The 19,711-nt window shown below is 32.2% G+C and overlaps 6 protein-coding genes across 11 annotated transcripts; 2 read left to right on the top strand and 4 right to left on the bottom strand.

Moving 5' to 3' along the window:
• Positions 1 to 264: 264 nt before the first annotated feature.
• Positions 265 to 2,566, bottom strand: Rab1 (RAS oncogene family member Rab1). 2 transcript variants are annotated; one of them, XM_029315160.2, is made up of 4 exons: positions 2,344 to 2,566; positions 1,366 to 1,762; positions 1,042 to 1,273; positions 265 to 952 (listed from the first exon to the last, which is right to left on the bottom strand). In XM_029315160.2, the coding sequence occupies exons 1-3, from the start codon at positions 2,364 to 2,366 to the stop codon at positions 1,073 to 1,075; spliced, it is 621 nt and encodes a 206-aa protein (XP_029170993.1). In that variant the 5' UTR covers positions 2,367 to 2,566; the 3' UTR covers positions 265 to 952; positions 1,042 to 1,072. The 2 variants fall into 2 exon arrangements, with proteins under 2 accessions (XP_029170993.1, XP_029170992.1); XM_029315159.2 differs by lacking the exon at positions 2,344 to 2,566 and adding an exon at positions 1,861 to 1,916.
• A 76-nt stretch (positions 2,567 to 2,642) lies between these two features.
• On the top strand, positions 2,643 to 7,490 carry LOC114940454 (uncharacterized). Of its 4 annotated transcripts, XM_029315154.2 has the most exons (8): positions 2,643 to 2,715; positions 2,790 to 3,019; positions 3,399 to 3,607; positions 3,736 to 4,035; positions 4,113 to 4,243; positions 4,312 to 4,558; positions 4,634 to 4,749; positions 4,847 to 7,490. In XM_029315154.2, exons 6-8 carry the CDS (start codon positions 4,416 to 4,418, stop codon positions 7,285 to 7,287), a joined length of 2,700 nt encoding a protein of 899 aa, XP_029170987.1. In that variant the 5' UTR covers positions 2,643 to 2,715; positions 2,790 to 3,019; positions 3,399 to 3,607; positions 3,736 to 4,035; positions 4,113 to 4,243; positions 4,312 to 4,415; the 3' UTR covers positions 7,288 to 7,490. The 4 variants fall into 4 exon arrangements, with proteins under 4 accessions (XP_029170987.1, XP_085336988.1, XP_029170988.1 ...); XM_085480862.1 differs by lacking the exon at positions 2,643 to 2,715 and having other exon boundaries at positions 2,779 to 3,019; XM_029315155.2 differs by lacking the exons at positions 2,643 to 2,715; positions 2,790 to 3,019 and adding an exon at positions 3,215 to 3,322.
• A 503-nt stretch (positions 7,491 to 7,993) lies between these two features.
• On the top strand, positions 7,994 to 8,977 carry RpS15 (ribosomal protein S15). Its single transcript, XM_029314989.1, has 3 exons — positions 7,994 to 8,079; positions 8,284 to 8,369; positions 8,590 to 8,977. Exons 1-3 carry the CDS (start codon positions 8,071 to 8,073, stop codon positions 8,936 to 8,938), a joined length of 444 nt encoding a protein of 147 aa, XP_029170822.1. The 5' UTR covers positions 7,994 to 8,070; the 3' UTR covers positions 8,939 to 8,977.
• A 241-nt stretch (positions 8,978 to 9,218) lies between these two features.
• Rbsn-5 (Rabenosyn-5) lies at positions 9,219 to 12,304 on the bottom strand. The gene is made up of 7 exons (XM_029315145.2): positions 11,833 to 12,304; positions 11,576 to 11,698; positions 11,210 to 11,350; positions 10,940 to 11,101; positions 10,503 to 10,851; positions 9,907 to 10,303; positions 9,219 to 9,622 (listed from the first exon to the last, which is right to left on the bottom strand). The coding sequence occupies exons 1-7, from the start codon at positions 11,966 to 11,968 to the stop codon at positions 9,395 to 9,397; spliced, it is 1,536 nt and encodes a 511-aa protein (XP_029170978.1). The 5' UTR covers positions 11,969 to 12,304; the 3' UTR covers positions 9,219 to 9,394.
• Positions 12,305 to 12,643: 339 nt separating this feature from the next.
• LOC146723944 (uncharacterized) lies at positions 12,644 to 16,088 on the bottom strand. 2 transcript variants are annotated; one of them, XM_085480896.1, is made up of 3 exons: positions 15,511 to 16,088; positions 14,556 to 14,738; positions 12,644 to 14,340 (listed from the first exon to the last, which is right to left on the bottom strand). In XM_085480896.1, the coding sequence occupies exons 1-3, from the start codon at positions 15,775 to 15,777 to the stop codon at positions 14,158 to 14,160; spliced, it is 633 nt and encodes a 210-aa protein (XP_085337022.1). In that variant the 5' UTR covers positions 15,778 to 16,088; the 3' UTR covers positions 12,644 to 14,157. The 2 variants fall into 2 exon arrangements, with proteins under 2 accessions (XP_085337022.1, XP_085337021.1); XM_085480895.1 differs by having other exon boundaries at positions 12,644 to 14,394.
• Positions 16,089 to 17,123: 1,035 nt separating this feature from the next.
• Positions 17,124 to 19,665, bottom strand: LOC114940447 (uncharacterized). The gene is made up of 7 exons (XM_085480881.1): positions 19,357 to 19,665; positions 18,926 to 19,102; positions 18,404 to 18,794; positions 18,104 to 18,297; positions 17,677 to 18,012; positions 17,464 to 17,589; positions 17,124 to 17,370 (listed from the first exon to the last, which is right to left on the bottom strand). The coding sequence occupies exons 1-7, from the start codon at positions 19,552 to 19,554 to the stop codon at positions 17,296 to 17,298; spliced, it is 1,497 nt and encodes a 498-aa protein (XP_085337007.1). The 5' UTR covers positions 19,555 to 19,665; the 3' UTR covers positions 17,124 to 17,295.
• Positions 19,666 to 19,711: the final 46 nt, after the last annotated feature.

The following is a 19,711-nucleotide window of genomic DNA, read 5'->3' on the forward strand; positions in this document are numbered from 1 at the left end:
TTTCTTTACGCGATCTGGAACTCCATAATAAACCTTCTTATCGATTCTCGGATCACATCTTGAATTGTGAAAAAAAAAGAATGACGCAGGAGCGATCGAACGACAGAATTCAAGAGGATGCAAACGGAGATTCCGCACTTCTTTCGTTTGGCTTGATGCGCTCGTTTATAAACGCGGGCGATATCTCTCGAATACACATTGTACATATATGCATATATATATATTTATATTTAATATATAAGGTATGCTACGTATGCGTCCGAGTTTTAGTGTTGAAATATTTATTAATGTTATTATAAATTACACTAATGAGCTGTGTAAGAAGAAAAGGAAGGGCGGCGCATCGTTTCGCGGGGGAAATCTTGCTAGAGGGAGGAAAATAATGATTCTAAACATCTGCGCGCATCTCTGTGGGAAGTAAACGGAGAAAACAAAACGAAAAATGGGAAAACGTTTCTGGATTATAGTATAGAGGAATAGAAGCGGCTTCGTGCGAGCTAGACACTGGGCCAAAACGTACTCCATATTACAATTAGGCTAAAAAAAAAACGAATGTACTTATCTTTATAACCACCATACACAATATTATTTCAATTTACTTCTTAAAAGCTTCGAGTTGCCCTTATTACACGCACGCTTACACTCGCACGTCATTATCAATGCTAATTCGACAAATTTATCTCGAGTCGAACTTGATGCTAGAAAAAATGGCGTCGAGTGATTCACGTCCTTTCTTCTTTGGAAAGAAAGATATGTAATTACAAAAACGAAATTCAGGGCAGGCGGACAAAAGTTTTGTACAACTCCGAAGAAGAGTTGGTGGTCCATGAGTGTGTGTTAGATTTCTTCCTTTTTTTTTTGGTTGGCATAAACTGAAACTTCTTCATGTTCTTATAGTTCTTCCAGTATTAAGTTTAATTTTGCAGTAACCGGACCGCAACCATTAGATGTTCTGTGAAAGAGATAACAATTTTTTTATTTCGTTTGATAATTGCTCAAGTTTAAATTGATTATGTCTTCCAACTCCTTTGTCTCACTCACTTTGGTTAAACGGGATATTAGATTATAATTCTCAGCAGCATCCAGATTTAGAAGATTCAATTGGACGTCCATGCTCTATTTTCACCTTGTTGGCTGGATCACTCGCTCCGCTTGAGGGTGGGCCAACTCTGAGTTTTATTTCGGCAGCCATTGTCATAAAAGCTTGCTCTACATTCATCGCATTTTTCGCCGATGTTTCCAAAAATGGTATACCAAGTTGATCCGCATACTCCTATTCAAAATAAATCATAGAGACATAATGAGAAATTAAAATCGACATAAATAAATTGCACAATATTGAAAAAAGTATGTATCATTGCTGACCTTGGCCGTTGTGTAATCGACTACTTTTTTAGTGTGAAGATCACATTTATTGCCGACTAACAGCTTATTGACGTTATCACAAGCATAACGATCAATTTCCTCCAACCACTGTTTTACATTGTTAAAAGTCTCCTGGTCCGTACAGTCGTAAACAACAATAATACCATGCGCACCTCGATAATATGAACTTGTAATTGTCCTGAATCGTTCTTGACCTGCTGTATCCCAAATTTGCAGTTTTATCGTTTTTCCATCTAGATCAATGGTTCGAATCTTAAAATCTACACCGATGGTGCTGATATAACTTTCTGTATATGTGTCATCAGCAAAACGCAACAGGAGACACGACTTTCCAACACCAGAATCCCCAATTAGAAGCAATTTAAATAGATAATCGCTGAAAACAGAAAATTCCAACTCATGTATATCACAAATTTATTATTAAACATTCTTTTAAATAAAAGAGCAAAACACTATTTTTACAGGCAAAATTACATCGATTTTGAAATCGAAACGAGAATGCAAAGTAGATGCATAGTTGGAAAAAACATTCCACAAATTAGTTTTCTTTAAATTGTCAAATATCATTCTGCAAACTTATGATCATTCACGCGCATCTACTGATGACTGTTACTGAAGAAGAATCAAGGTCGATATATACGCTCGCGAAAGTGTAACAGCAAAATATTGAAATATGGACTATGGATACAAGAGTGCCATGTTTCAAGTAGTAGGGGAAGAAGACGGAAGGGATGGACGAGTATCTGTCAGAAGATGACGATGAAAGATTAAAGGATATTTTTCCTCCTTTTCCCCGCCTCGTTCTTCTTTTAACAAAAAAATAAAAAATAAAAAACTATTAATCCGAAGAGAAACTCGCGCATTTCTCACGTTCGCTCATCGTCCAGCTCGATGCGATGACGCGTAGCGCGAAGGATAGGATGCACTTTAATGCCTCTGCGCAAAAGGTTTACTCACTACTCGGGATTCATCGTGGACATGCTACGCCGAGGACTTGGCGTTCGGTTACTTGAAGTATCCCGGTCCGAAAGATACGCGGCTTCGTGGTGATGCGAACTCGGTCAGGCGATTCTATCGGGATCTTCCAAGTTCCGGAAAATACGACGGAGTTGTAACAATGGCGGTCACACGGCAACTCCTCCCGAACCAACGAATGAGACCACCACCATTGACGTAATGCCAGAATAGCAGCGCGGCGCTGATGCGCCGTCTCGCGGCCGGTGACGTAACCGTTCGAGCACGTGACACGGCGTGTCTATTCCCCCGGATCCCGGATTTTTTCTCTGCTGCTCCTATAGATATAAAATATATAAAATATAAATATATTAAGTAAATAAATTAATATATTAAATATTTTCAATATATATATATATATATATTTAATATATCTATATTAAATATAGATATATTAGAAGGGGCCGCTCCCTTTATCATTTGTCAACAATGATGGGTCAGATAAACGGATGATTACGGTGCGGTGAGGCAGAAAATAGTTTCTCGATTTTCATTCGATTGACAGCCTACTAAAAATTCATTTACCGGAGTCAACATTCTTTTCTATAAATATGATAAATGTGAAACAATGCGAATGATAAAGGAATTTTTCATCGTTCTTCTAGATTCACGTCTTAAGGTATGGTTTCTATCAGCAGAATTGATTACTGCATTCTGTAATTTTTTATAGCAATAATTTGTTTGCGATTTTCTATCAAAACAGTAGATATTCTTCTTTTATATGTATCTTTTTTATATACTTGAAGAAAGAATAATATACATGCTGAGATGTTGTGACAATTTTGTGCCACATTTCAGATATATCACGTAGATTCATAGAAAGCAGCTTTGAACTGTGACTATAGCGAATAAAAAATTCTTGTATCTATCTCGCACAGTCTCTTGAATATTTATATTGTAAATGCATATATATAGAATACGTGTAAATATTTTGTGAACTTAAATAAGATTAAAAAACCAGAGTGAATTGTGTAAATAATAAGCTAATTTTGTTTCAGAAAATGTGACTGCTTGATCTTATTGCATACCTATCTTTATGTATGCATAATTACTGTAGGAGCTCACAATCAAAAGTTGTATATGTGTTCGTTTAACTCTGCTATACGTACATAGTTTTATATATATTACACAGAATGCAAACTCAAAGTTCATGTGAAGATTCGCTTATTTTAATTACTTAGTGCATAAATATTGGCAAAAGTAACTGGTGAGTAGATTGAATTATTTAAAAATAATTAAAGACTGATGAAAATTATAATAAATAAGCAGTGTATTTTTAAATATAACTACATCTTTCTTCTGTTTATCACTTGTAATTCGAGTATTTGTATACAGAATCATCATTGATGTCGTCGAATTCTTCAACACAAGCACTTCCTAGTGAAGTATTCTTTAGAAATGCTAATGGGGAGCAGTTAACACTGGAAAATAAAACAAGCTTGAATCTGACGAGTACTAACAATATCATAAATTTTTCACTGCAAAGCAAAAGAAACTTTAATGTCAATTTATGTTTAGTATTATTCTGTGCGACTCTCTTTGTATGGATTATATCGGAAATTTTAATTTCTTTCATAATATCAGTGTGCATTTTGGCATTGCAGTGTAAATCATTTATCGCTTCTGCAAAGCAAGGTAATTTTTTTTTATGAAATAAAATTTTAAACATATTTATTTTGTAAAAATAAAATTATGTATATTTTATTTTACAGATACATTGTTAGTTGTAGAATCAGTAGGTGTACATATTGAAAGTAAAAGAGGATTTGGTATTTTTACATCTATAGAATTCTTGCCATGGGACACAGTAGAAGATATATTTATCAATGAAGTTATAAAAGGAGTAAGTTTATCTATCTTTATTTGTCTACAAAATCAAAACAATTTGGAGTTATAAGTAAATTATTTCAGCAAAGGGTACTTTATTATCTTACATTCATTGTAAAAGAATCGGTTGGGAGACAGACTACAAGAAGATTAGTTCCATTATTTCAAGATTTATTACCTGAAAGAAAATGCCTAGAATATATGTACGGACGCTTAGCCAACTTGATTGGCTCAACCAAGAGGAAACTCTCTTAACTATCCCTGGTTCATATTGGCTATGTCATAAAAAGAACATATACAAGTTTATCTTTAGATATCATCGTACAGTGAAGTAAGATAACAGTATTAGCATTCCTATATTTTAGAAATTAGAAATTTTATTTATACATGAATTTTCCATTTTCAGGAATACTATGCAATTTTTGTATGGTCGAGAATTATTAAAAATTGTTAGAAGAATTATAAAATGTCATCCAAATCAAGGTCAACAGTTTGGCACTCCACATCTTCTTGTCACTTACAGTATCCTTTTTAATTATTCGTATTCTTTCTTAGTAAATAAGGCTATAGTAGATGTAGCAAAATTATTAGAGTATAATTTCTTTACATCAAAATATAGATTGTACATCTTGGACCCGTCAAGATAAAATGTTTGCAATACTGAAGTTCCAACAACGAACAAATGCTGCAACATTTTCACATGCATTTGTATTAACTATAAGGATCTATCCTTCGTCGGAACACTCGTTGTCTAACTTAAATTATCCTATTGTTAAAGAAGCTGATACTGGTACTGAATTTAAAGATTTAAATGTTCCCTTGAATACTGAAGAGAAAATTACTAGAACTGCAATATGTACTGACAAAGTGTCTTCAAGAAAAGTTGCAATATCTCATAACAAGGAAGATCAAATTTCAAAATATAATGAGAACACACTTAACAAAACGTCAGAAACAAAAGTATCCAATTTACAAGATAATATGAAAAATCTTGAAGATTTTGAAAGTCTAAATGCAACAATTAAAAATGCAACAGCTACAGATGAAGTGCATTTTATTAATAAAGAATTTCAAGATAACTTAAACGAAAATAAGTCTACAAACTGTAATATTAAAGAATGTGAAAGAAATATGGATCAACATCCTATTGATCACGTACAAGAACAATCCATAATAGAAACAAAGAAGATGGATAAAATTGCTGTGACAAAGATAGATGATATAAATCAAGAAACGAAATCAATAGCAAGAAAAAAATCAACTCAAGAGATACAAAATATTCGGAAATATAAAATATTTTCTTCACTTAAATCGTCTCTAACAGGAATAAACAGGATAAAAGATGATGTTGATAAATGGACATTATCGAGTGGATTTGGTTTTTATGAAAATTCAACGGAGAAAAATATTTGTTCTTTAAATGATAAAGATCATTTTGATGACAATGGAAAGGCAATCAGTGAGACTATTGTAAACCCTGATAATCTACCAGATCAATATAATAAATCTTGCAAAGCTCGTAAACAAAAAAGCAGGGAATCCGAGAGAAAAATCGTATCCGAGGATAAGATTTTGCGTTCATCCAATATTACCGATTTAGTAATGGAAGGATTAATGTTCACTATACGACAAGATCAGGATAGTGTAGCTGTCATTGAACAAAAAACCAAGCTGGAAATAGATGAAGTATTAGAGAATTCTGAAAAAGTCGAGACAAAAGCTGGAGAGAAGTGTTTATTAAATTCAAGCTTACTAAGACTCGAAAACTTGGTAACAATGATCGACTCACCGCATAAAGACCAGCAACATAAAACTACTTGTCATTCAATTTGCGATAACATGTGTTTGTCACCGTTAAATATTTTTCCTAGCGATACTGTACATAATTTAGATGTTAATAATATAGATAAATTAAATATTCCTACAAGTTATGACAAGCACAGAGCTGATATAAAACCTTTATATCCATGCGCGCGATGGACGCGTAAACGCATTTCTTCTAGTATTGACAACAGCGATTGTTCGGCAAAAAAAATGATGCCAGAAGGAAGCGAGCAATTAATGAAACAACAAGATAATGATAATAAGCGCGATAGAAAGGATGGAGATGACATTGAAATGGAAAGAGAAAAAAGAAAGGATGTTCTCAAAGTTTTTCCTGTATTATTTTCTAAGGAAGAGAATGCAGGATCGCAAAATATACAGGATACAAAAAAAGATTTATTGATGAACAATACAGATGTTGAAGAGACAAGCAGGCATGAAATGCCTGCAAAAAAATTTTACAATTCAAATAATACATTATCATGCTCTTTATCAAGTCCAAAGAAAATATTTACAAAAAAGGAAAGTTCTACAATTTCTGAGGAGTCTGTTTTAACAAAGACAAATGGTCCAAAAATAGTTTCAGATAAGGCTGTTACCATCGAACAAATGCCACTGGCTCTACAGAAGGTTTTACATAAAACGCATAAACTTTCTTCGATGTCCAATAGAGAGACATTACAGTATGAAGGAAAAATGCATGATACAACATTGACAGAGAAGGCAACTTCTGAAGCAACTATCTCATATGTGGATAACAATATAAATTCTAATATAACGAATAACTCATCTATCGAATTTACATTTGATTCTAAAGAAATAAAAAACTACAACGATGAATCTTGTGAAACAATCGATAAAGATGCACAAGAGATTAATAAAGATATATGTATGAGGAATACAAAAGAACAAATTAATGAAAGTCATTGCACTTCACAAAGAAGTTCATCATCGAAGAACGGTTCGCCAAGAAAATTGCAAGACATTACAGAGGATTTTTACTATGACTTGCTGCATTCACATAAAGACAATGCCATTCGACAAAGGTGTCTTAGGCAACGACAAAGATCTTTGAATAATCCCAACAATATTAAAAATGGTAAAATGCGCATAGAAATGTTAAAATTTATTCATGACATTACAGAAGGTGCTAGAGTAGTGGTGAGACGGCTAAATATAGACAATAAATCGAATTTATTGGAAAAGAATACTACTTTAGCAACATGTACGCATTAGAAATTTGGTGTTGGAGTGGAAATAGTTTATTATACTCATAAACGTACATTCTACTGTATATTCTCATTAATATTGCATATACTCCAAATTATGATAAATTGTAAATAAGGTAATGTAGCATTTAATTCTTAACTTCTTATTCTTATCTTTTAATTTTAATATTTAATTGGCTAATAAATAAATGTGATTGTTGCTGATATAAACTGTGTACATTAAAAAATTGTGCGTGATTAGATCTTGAAATGTAATTTGTAAACTGTTTTTTTTTTAATGTGGCAATATTTTATGTTATATGAAGGCATACATTTAACATGGATTTATATTTTTATTTTATATTTTAAAGAATATCTTTTTTCTTTAATTTTGATTCATTGGATAAAAATTTTTAAAAATTAGAAAAGTATCATTGTGTGATCGTATTATATCTGTATAAATTATCTATTCAAGAAAATCGATTATGCGTAAAATTATATACTAAACATATATGCAAATCCTATACAGATAAGCTTAATTAAGTTTTAATTAACTAAAAAAAATAAAAATTTATTCAAGATGAATACATATATGTATTTGAATTCATTTTTAAAGAATAGATAACTTTCTTGTGTCCGCTCATAATGTATGACTCAAGCTAATCCTTCAAGCTAATCCTCATTGGTTTCCATCCAATTTCGTTTGGTCAATTCTTTTCGCGCATGCGCGTTTCAGTTTTACTGCGTTTCTATATTGCTTCCACCTTTCATTGATTTAGTTCTTTCCGTAGAACGCTAAAAACGTGAAAACATGGCAGAGGTAAATTTCCGAAATTCAATATGTAATCTACGAAAATCTGGAGCATCTATTATGTCAAACTAAATTGCATTAGTCGTACATTTTATTTAGTTATTAATTTATGTTAGTAAAACAATATTAATGTACAATAAGATATTTATATATGTCAGGTCCTCTTTGATGTATGTGAATATTTAACTTTTGTTTTCTGTTTACCTTTCACAGGCAGATGAAACTCAGAAGAAGAAGAGGACCTTCAGGAAGTTCACCTTCCGGGGGGTGGACCTCGATCAACTGCTGGATATGCCAAAGTGAGCTTCACTGAAATTTCTTTAAACATAACCTATCTATCAATTTTCAGCTTTAATTAATTTAACTTTACACAGTATTACAATCTATAAATTTTACGTATTTCTTATAAAAATTTAAGATAAATAAGATTTATTTAATTTACAATATCTGTGACTTATATTTTCAAAATTGAATCAGTAAATCAAAAAAGGAATGATTTAATGATTAATCATTTTCCAGTGAGCAGTTGATGGATTTGATGCATGCAAGAGCACGTAGACGCTTCTCTCATGGTTTGAAGAGGAAATCTATGGCACTTGTCAAAAAACTGCGCAAGGCGAAGAAAGAAACACCACCTAATGAGAAACCTGAAATTGTCAAGACTCATTTGCGTAATATGATCATCGTTCCAGAAATGGTCGGTTCGATTGTTGGTGTGTACAATGGCAAAACCTTCAATCAAGTTGAAATCAAACCAGAAATGATTGGTCATTATCTTGGAGAATTCTCTGTTACATACAAACCTGTTAAACATGGTAGGCCTGGTATTGGTGCTACACATTCTTCGAGATTTATTCCACTTAAATAAATTGTACTTTTTGTATCAATAAAAAAAGTAACAAGTTAATTTTGTTATTTTTATATTGAATATTATTCACAAAAATTAACTCATGGTATCTTTATAACAAAAATATTCTTGTAATAAAAATATAAAAATATTTAACCAAGAGATTTTTCATGATTTAATCATTTTATAAACAAATCTGAGAAAAATACAAAAATAACGAATAAATATTAAAATTTAATCTGTAAAATACAAAAAATGGTAGTTTGTGACTTTTATGATTCATTGAATCATTTAAACTATCTCAATGTATATTTCATATATTTCATTTATATATGTGTATATAACTTATTTTACAATATATACGAAGATTTTACATGTAATACAAGAAGATTTATTAAATTAATAAGAAATACACTTTATTATATAGAGAGGAGTTCAACACTGTGCTAAGATGTAAGCAGCATGCTGCTTGTATATTTATCCATCGCTGCTATTGCTCTGTTTCATAGCAAAGTAGGCACTTTGTAGTTCTCGAAGATTGCTTTCTAGTGTCGCAACCTCGTCATATTTGCAATCGGTGCGGGCTTGTTTGATGTATGCACGAAGATTGCTCATTTGTTCAATTATTGGATCCATGGAGGAAGACATAATGGTTGTGACATTGGACGGACCCCAGCCTTGAGACTGAGTCACGATCGTCGGTGCCTAAAAAAATTTGTTAAATATCAGTATAAAATATCATCAATTAAACAGTCAATTTGGATCATGTAAATTCTTTCTTTTTTAAAGAAACAATTCAAAAAATTGTACATCTCTTTTATCTTGAAAAATATTAATTATAAAACATGTATACATTATAATATACATGAGGAGTTTTAAATCACAACATATATAAAAAAAACAAATAAGATATTAAATATTACGACTTCGCATGTTTTAAAATTCAATTATTAATTCTGTTATACACTTTGTTAGTGAATATTATATACCTGGCTGATTTTCACAGAAGGATTGCTATCTAAATTCCTTGTATCTCTCTTGCGCTGTTCTTTTAACTTCTCTCGTTGCTCTTCTTCCAATTGTCGTTCGTACGCTATTCGGGCTTCTATTCTTTTTTGACGTTCCTCTTGTAAAATTGCATATTCTTCTATTGAAGCCAAAGGCTGCAGAGTTAATAACTCTTCTTTTAAAAATATCATTGCTGATGTTCTAACCATCTGATATAGACGCAATTCTTGTCCCTGTATCTCTTGCGAGTCTTCCGTATTTTTCTTCACGCCGAGGATAAGAATTCTTTTGCTGGTTGCATCTATATTTTCTCCTAACTTTGCCAATTTGACTCGCAATGATTGAGCATCCTCCAAATCGTACGTAGTCTCTCCTTCTCTAAAATAGTTTTAGAGAATTCAATGAATTTCTGATATATTAAGATTTTTGCATATGTATGTGTGATACAAGTTTTATATAACTGATAATTTTTGCACATTAATTAAATCCTTTTTATATCCTTTTTATATTTTATTATAAATCATGCATTTAATATAGATTAATGTGATTCAAACATAATATAGAGAAATTCACATACTGTAACGATTCCCACATTTTGTTGTACATTGCTAAATGTTGCGAGGCTTCGCTCATGTATCCCCGCATTTTCTCATAAAATTCACAAACGATTGGTTTGTCAAATTGTTTCGCCTTTTGCATTTCTCTTGCATCCAGTAAATTTATACAGTGAGTACAAACTCTAAAATGTTGCTCATGGCCTGGATCATTGACTAATGATAAAACACTGTTCAAGCTGCCATTGGAAGGTGAGCGTGCCAACTTTGTGAAACCAATACGTGAACGTATTGTTCTTTGAGGGAATGTTCGTTGCGACGTAGAAGACAGAGCAGAATCGTCTTGTACAGACACAGGACTAGTCATTCTTCCTGTAAAAGTAAAAAGAAGAGAACTATTTTCGTCAAATGTAACTTCAAAAATTTGTCTGTATTGTTAAATATTATATGTATTACATACGTGCGTCATTTAAGGAAAGAAATACTGTACAATTATGGCACATAACTGCCCCACACAATCTGCAATGATGTTTTCGCCTTGCTAAATGAAAACTTTTAGCACAATTGGGGCATAATTTCACATCTTTCTCATCAATCCATGGCACAATAGTACGTTCATGAACTGCATAATTTTTATATTTCCATCATGACATATGATTACATAAGATGAAATATTATGGATATATTAATAAATAAACAATTAATTGTGTTCTTTTGTGTACTTTCTTACCTTTTCTATCGACAGGATCTGATGGTAAATGATTTAATAATTTATCTAGCCTTATAAGAAGTTTATTTGTTTCATAAGCATATCTCTCTAGTCGAGCGTTTCTTATGTCTTTAAAGTACTTTGTGTGAGTTGTTATTGCACCTGAAACAATTTTTAAAAATTAGTCACATGATCCAATACAAGTCAATATTTATTGTAATTGCAAGCATTAATGTTTTGTATGCTGATTTTAATTGAGAAATTAAAAAGCTAAATTTGATACTAACGAGGCTACTAACAAAGATGTATTAATACTAATAACAAAGACAACTATGTAAAAGGATTTTGTGTTGATTTACATTTACATAGAATACAAAATATTTATACCTATTTCTTGTGGTCCCCAGTTAATTTCAGGACTTCTTCTCTTGTCCTGTGGAATTGCGCTTTCAAACGTTTCTGGTATATCATCCTGTTTTAAAATCTTTTTCTTGGCTTTGCCAAACAAATCTACAACATGCAAGCTCTATATTCATTTTTTTGTATATATTTTGTAGGCTTATAAACACATAGTGGCTGGATTCTGAAACTCTGAGCCGTCTTCTTTTACAAAATAATAAGAAAAAAAGAAACGAGCCATGTACCTTTCAACGATTTTAAAATTTCAGGATCATCATTGTGAACTTCCTCGAAATGTTTGGTCAAGTGATTGGGTGCCTTGAAATCGGTCATGCATATGGGGCATATAAATCCCTCCAGCACTTCACCGTTGTCGGCCATTGCGAGGCTAAAATATATTCTCCCGATTTACAACTTATTGTTAGAATCCTTCGAACACGTTTACCGGCTTCACATTATGTTCCAACGTAGGCGGTTCTCCAATAATTCGGTAGAAAACGCGTCTCGCGGGCGGCCATATTGAATGTGACAGCTGATAGAAATGTCAAACGCGTAACTTCGTGCAATCGAGAACACGCGCGCGTATCTGGCTTAATTTTTATCAAATATAAAATATTTATCTATATCGAACGATATTATACGATGTAATTCTGTTAGAGCAGTATTTTGAAATATTTATATTATTTTTCTATCTAATTTTTACTATTGGATATTTCTTCAGTCCTTACTAAATTCTGTATTAATAATATTGATCGTACTGAAATCAACCTTTATCCAAATTTTAGAGATAAGATTAATACAAAAAGCATCAATTATTTTATAAAAGATTAGATATATTTACAAGAGTGTTCTTCATTCAAATCATAAATTGTTGAAAATTAAAATAAAATAATTTTATTATTTCAAAATCAGGACATTCATCACATAAAATAAATTTATTTAAATATATTTAATTTTTAATTACTTATATCTTATGAAAGAAACTTAAAAAATATATCTTACATTATACACCATATAAATAATTATTTTTAAAGTACAGAAAGTAAGCTGTGTAAATGATATTTTGAAATTTTTATTTGTCTTATACATATATTATCCCAGGAAATTTACATAAATTAATATATATACGGCTCAAGAACACAAGTATAATAGGGATCTCATACAAATGTTTAAAAAATTAAGGTGTTATATACGTGCTTGATCTATAATAGCATTGAATTCAGACAAGCATTACAGGCCATCCTTTTTGATTTTCTCAAAAATCCTTTTTCACATATAAAACCGAACACATAGTTTTAGTAAAAACAGCAGCTGTATAAAAATTATATTAAATCAGCTTTATACAATATTTATATATATACCACATCCAAATAAATAATAACTTTATATGACCTGTTAAATATCTGGCAGGAGATGAACACTAAATTTTATATTATATTTGTATATGAGATCAATTAAAATTAATTTGATAAAATAAACATAAAATTCATTAGTGCAATACATATTCCATTAAAGTGAATATATCCATTGTACAAGATCATTTTGCAATAAAATTATGTGCGATATAAAATTATACATAGAATATAAATTAAACACAAAACAAATGCAAATAATAGAGAAATTGTGCATTACAGCATATTTTAAATCAACCATCTTTTAAGGTTGCAGTCCATATCTTACTTTTTATACACACTATACTAATATGTACATAATCGTTTTGTATATGTATTAAATACAGTAACAATTATTGACTTAATGTATATATACCAATGTGTGATGTTTAATTTACAGTATATATTGTCAATGATGATTGCTGTTACTGTTACTTAATTTAATACTTAAATATATGTTATGTGTATAATTACAAGCGCGTCAAATCAAGGCATAATAATTGAAGTGCAAATTTACCCAAAATATATGTATATAGAATATAGAGTTAATAACTATATTTGCTTTTAATAATATATAAATGTAAGTTAAAAAGAAATATATTTTATACATATAGTAAGTTTAAAATGTGTGCTTTCGATATAAAAATTATCGTTAAAATCATCAATCTCACGAAAAAACAGTCATAATGCAACAGTTTCACAATACAATTCGTGCATCGCGTATTTTTTTTTCTATCTGGATCCAATGCCCACTTAACATATTAATGATGGTAGTGGACGGAGTGGAGGAATGTGTAGGCAAAAAACAGAGAGGATTAAGTACCAAATATACTCTAAATACCCTATAAATGAGATCTTTTAAATCGCGCGCATGTGCCTATTCAAATAAGAATTTCTATGCTACAAAATGTAAGTAAAATTCGGGCAAATTAAAAATACGAAGAAATATGTTTTTCAAATGGCATAAAATTATAAAAAAATCACAAGATCGGTGTCAACGACTCGAAAAGACGTCAGAAAGACAGAGAGACGACACCCGATGGTAAATAAAACGAGGCGATTTGCACAAAATCGCTAAAGTTATAATAAACTCATTCGGGAACGCGATTAAGATTTATCATACAATCGAAGAAAGAAATTCGCGCTAATTTTGCGCGCGAAAACGACCGATCGCTCTACTCAACCTTGAATCTGATTAGCAATGGTGCTAGATCCAACGGATACGGACGGCGGACTCGCTGAATCCTGCATTAGCGTGTGCGTTTCCTCCTCTTGATCGGAAAGCGGCACTGACGGCGCGTCGTGCGAGCCGGCTTGCTTCATCTTCATCTGACTCGGCACCTCTGTGAGTACTGGCCCGTACTGCGAAGTGGAACCCACCAGCAAGTCAGTCGATGGATTCAAACCGCCCAACATCTTTCCTCATAGCAACGCGTACATAAGATAACGTACAAAGAAACGAAGAGTCGTACAAAAAAACGTGGAACCGCAGAAGCGGATGATTTCCGATTTTTAAGATACAAAATTATAGACGTACATAAAATATATATTCGGAACTTTGAACTTTGTTCGCTTACCTGACCACTGCTGCCCGTCATGGCGTTCCTCGGCGATTTGTTACGGCGGAAGAAAGTGAGCCATACCAAAATTAAACCGAGGAGCACCCCGACCAGCATCATTCCTGCACCCAATCCTACGGAACCATTTCCCGCATCCTCCACTGGTTGATGTACATTTGTTACATGTCCTCCTGGCTTTACCTGTAAAATTCAATTTAGTTATACCACTATTTATACTCAAATATTTTTATATAATTGTTACAATTAGACTCAAATTATTTATATCATTATTTATATTCAAATACATGCACAAATCTATGAACGTAGACAAATTATGATCAGATCATGATCTTTTGTTTCATAACTTATTGGAATTTATTATGATTTCCTTGGAATTTATGTTTGATCGTATCAGATCATTTATAAGACATAAGAAAAATTAAAATATTGCCTGATACAATTAAACGAGATAATAAACACCAAAGAAATTATAATAAATTCCAATAGATTGCAAAATGCAGTGGCAAAATGACCCAAATATTTTTATATAATGCTTCAATTATACTTAAACTATTTATACCACTATTTATATTCAAATACATGCATAAATCTATGAATGTAAACAACTTATGATCATATCGTGATCTTTCATTCTGCACTTCACTGGAATTTATTATGATTTCCTTGGAATTTATGTTTGATTGTATCAGATAATTTGTCTGATCACATAAAACAAAAAATTAAAATATTCAATAAAGTAAATAAATTAAAAAACTAAATAATAAATTATATAATATATTTTATATATATATATATATATATATATATATATAAAATATAATTAAATAATAAATTAAAAATTGAAATATATTGTCAGATACAAAAATGAGACGAGATAGTAAATAGCAAAGAAATCCTAATAAATGTGAATAGATTGCAAGATGCAATGACAAAATGATGTCGCGACGTTTACCTCCTGCACGGGATTCGTTTGCGAGGAGCTGTTCGCAGCGACGAGGTTGATGAGCATCGTCGTGAGGCCGGCGACGAAGAAGCAGAGAGCGACCGAGAGCAGCATCCACTCGAGCCACTTCCTGGAGCTAAGCTTGTGCCTGGACATGATGCGCCAGAAGCCGTGCCTCATCAGCCCGCCGCCCCCGCCGCCACCGGTGCCGTCACCGCCGCTGTCATACGTGTAGCCCACCGTCGTCGGCTGGTAGACGGCCCCGCTGTCCGGCATGTCCTCCCGCGAGATGTACGCAATTTTTCCCGCTTGGCGTTCCCAACCGGGGCAGGTCGCGGTCGCTCGCGAGTGCGGAGACCGAGTAAAAATTCTGGCTGATCCTGGCGTATCCCGCTTCTCCGGGATGGCACACGGGACCTCTTCCCTTTCTAGCAAACACGCTTTTTGTAGGAGGACTCACTTTCTCTCTCTCTTCTTTTCCTTTCTCCCTCTCCCACTCCTCTTCGTGGCGCAGTGCAATGTGGCTGTTCTCTGCACCCGCGTGTCCGCTCGTATGATACGCGCAATTACGACTATGAGCGAAGGATGCGTCGCGCTTTGCGCGCGCGCACCTGTGCATCGAATGCGTATGACTTGCGCAATACGCGTCAGACTGACATATAACGTGTGGAATATCCCTTTTGGAATAAAATTTATATTTTTTTCCTTCTATCTCGTCATTTATTGCCAGAGAGAAACGATGAGTGGACGCGTGTACTAACGCCCCCAGAGAAAGTAGACGTGAACTACGTCGTGAAAGTCGATAAACAGCACGGTAAATGGTTCGATTCCGTGATATGGTTCATGTCCGAACTATTCAAATAAGAACCAAGTTGAGAACCGGACAGCTGAGTCAGACAAGGGTATCGATTCTGTAACTTTTTCTAAAGTAAAAATGTTAAAACTGAAAAATTTCCGTCAATCGCACATCGATTTTATTTTAAAATCAATGCGTGATTAGTGGAAATTTTTTACTTTTCACGTTTTCACTTTAGAAAAAGTTATAGAATCGATACCAAGGACCAACGACCCATCGGGTGTCCAATCGGGACCTGTAGTACGCTCCCGTCCCGATTCGACAGGCGCCCTGTTTCTCTCTGTTTATTGCTCTTTGTCATAAAAGAAGAACTGAACTGAACTTCTCTCTCGCTCTGTTTCCATGAAAGGATACAGTCCATTTTTTTTTATTTATGTAAAATGCGATTACAGAATTTAAATTACACGATATCGATACTCGTAATTTTCTATCGATCCTCCTTCTGTTTGTGTGTGGATCTAACTTCAATTTAGAAGAATAAAAAAAATGTATATTAATAATTTTTTTTTTTAAATGTATACAAAAATAAATGTATATTTATATTAAAAAATATTTATTCATTAAATAGGTATTTTAAAAATGTTTTGGATATATATTATACATATTTATATATATATATATATATATATATATATATATATATATACATTTATTTTTTCATAGGCATGAATTTTGAATTATATTATTTAATTGATATCATATAAATAAGAATAAAAATAAGAAAAATACGGACAATTTTTCTCTTTTGTTGGGATGCATTAAGCTATTTGTTTGCATTATATCATGTTCATCTATATACAGAAAAAATTTTATACATAGTGATAAAATATAGCATTAATATTAATATAATACATTTTTTTAAGTATTACATCATATATATAACAACTATATATATATACATGCTTAAATTAATAATTAACTTGTCTACATTTTTAATATTAACTTTCACTTTCTGAATAATTTGAGCTATCTTCAATACTTATTGTACATGGAATATATTCCTGCCCAGATTCCTGGAAAAAATAAAATAAATTATAGCAATAAAGATGAGAATTTGCTATTTTAATTGGCATAATCATTATTAATTTAAATAGTATTTTACATACTGCATTTACAATGATTTGTCTTCCTTCTTGAAAATTCAATTCCTCCATTTCCTCTGTTGTTAAAATTATTATAGAATCTTCAGGTATATTATTCTCGTCAATAGTTACAGGTATTTCCGAAGAAATCTATACAGATGATATGTATTCCATTAGCAAGCAAGGTATCATCAATTTTAGCTTAATTAATTTTGCAATTTGCAATAGATACAATACCTCACAAAAGCTAAAACTGGAGCCTTCCTGTATTTTTATTTCATTATCCTGCTCTGATGTATCAATCAGATGTTGTCGCTTTTTTATATTCGACAGTTTTCCCACCTTTTTTCCTTCTTGCTGAAGCCTTCGCCATATTGTAGTTTTGGGAATACGATATGTCATAGACGCTGCAGCTTGCGACATTTTACCACCCTTGCAAGCAGCCACAGCCTCTTCTAATCGTGATTTTTTCAATTCCTCATTTTCTGTTTTGCGTTTCTTCCAAAATGACAAAGGCAATTTACCTTGATCTACCAGTCGTGCTTTGTCCCTAAACAATGTAGTCTTTGGTATCTGTTAAATTAAATTTGATTAATTATTATCAATAAGAGATAAAAAACTCTACAATAAAAAAGAAAATAATTTATAAAAAAACAAAATTTACTTTAAATTCTAATGCAACTTTTGTCAGATTCTCTCCTCTTTCTAAAGCTTTAACAGCAGCCTCTCGTGTATCTAAAGCATACGATCTTTTTGTTTCAGGACGTAAGATCTGATAACCCTCTTTTTGTATACGTCTCCATAACACAGTTTTAGGAATTCTAAACATTTCTGATGCATGTTGTAAGCTTGCACCGCCTATAATAACAAAAGTATAATTAATTTATTAATTAATGACACATATGTAACTGTATGTAATATATCTAATATAAAAATCGAAATTTTAAATAAAAGAGACACTAACTGATTACAGAAGTTATTGCTGCATTCATACATTCTTCAGGATATCCGTTTCTCGATGCATTTAAATGTATGCCTAATGCTTTTGCCCGCATATATAATGTCGAGCGTGGTATATTGTGCTTGGTAGCAGCTTCTATTAAAGTCTGTCCTAATTTTAAATCATTAATTGCAGAAGCCAACATGTCATCGCTGTAATCTCTCTTTGCAGTCTCGCGGCGACGTTTCTTCTTTTTATTTGAAGTACAATTTTCAATAGTACTTTCTTCAAGCAAATCATCCTCTAAATATTCAACATTTTCTTCAGCATTTTCTTCAATTTGATCTATTTCTTCCACAATTTCTTCTGTAGAATCTGTTGTACTTTTATTAGATTTTTCTTCAAATCCATTTATCTGTTGAAAATATTGTGCAACGTTTTTATAAATTTTTAATAATACTATGCATACTATAAGTTTTATCAAATAAAATTTAAAATAGCTTGCAGGATACTTTAATTAAAAATAGTAAATAATTTTATACTCACATCGACAAGACCGCTTATCTTTAAGGACTGTGCAGCCTCCAGTAAACTATTAATATTATCCACAGGAATTCGAACCTCACCGTGATAAATGAATTCAATAATTGATTTGATATCTTGAGGAGATATATCGCTCAGAATAATCGTTGGACAATCTTCTGTCACTTGACTAAGAACTTCCTGTAAATTATACAATACTTGATGATTACAATAATTATTGTACATATTAATATTGTCAATATATTGTTATACAATTATTTTTATATAATATAATATATAGACATATAATATATGGACATATATGAAGCAATGTAAGAAATTTGAGGGAAAAATTTAATTTTTGCAAGACATTGAAATAAAGCATTTTTTTTTAATGTGTTTAAGTGAATTATCATGTCTATTAATTAATTCTACAGAAGACAAAATTTGTTTACTTGAAACAAAGTGCTGCATGCACACAGTACGATGCGATGCGCATGTATACGTTGACCAGCCGCGGAGAGGGTGACGTCTATCATGCAATCCTCCTCCAGGAGCTGCCGTACGACATCGGACAGGTGATTCTGATAATCGTCCCATTTAAAGTGATAACTCTGGTTGACTTTATTTTGGTCATCAACGTCGTCAGTCATGCCGTTTCAGTTTCAGTTTCCTTTTCAATTTTTCGAGATAGCTTATTTGAGACGTCTGGAATTCGGATTCGGAATGGAGCTTTGATTCACGTTACAGATGTATATGTAAGATGGGCGACTCTTTCTTCCAATTATTTCAGACGGTCGCGATCGATAT

Source organism: Nylanderia fulva, unplaced genomic scaffold, assembly GCF_048542155.1.
Source record: "Nylanderia fulva isolate GAGA-0341 unplaced genomic scaffold, ASM4854215v1 Scaffold16, whole genome shotgun sequence".
In the NCBI taxonomy this organism is placed as follows: Eukaryota; Metazoa; Arthropoda; class Insecta; order Hymenoptera; family Formicidae; genus Nylanderia; species Nylanderia fulva.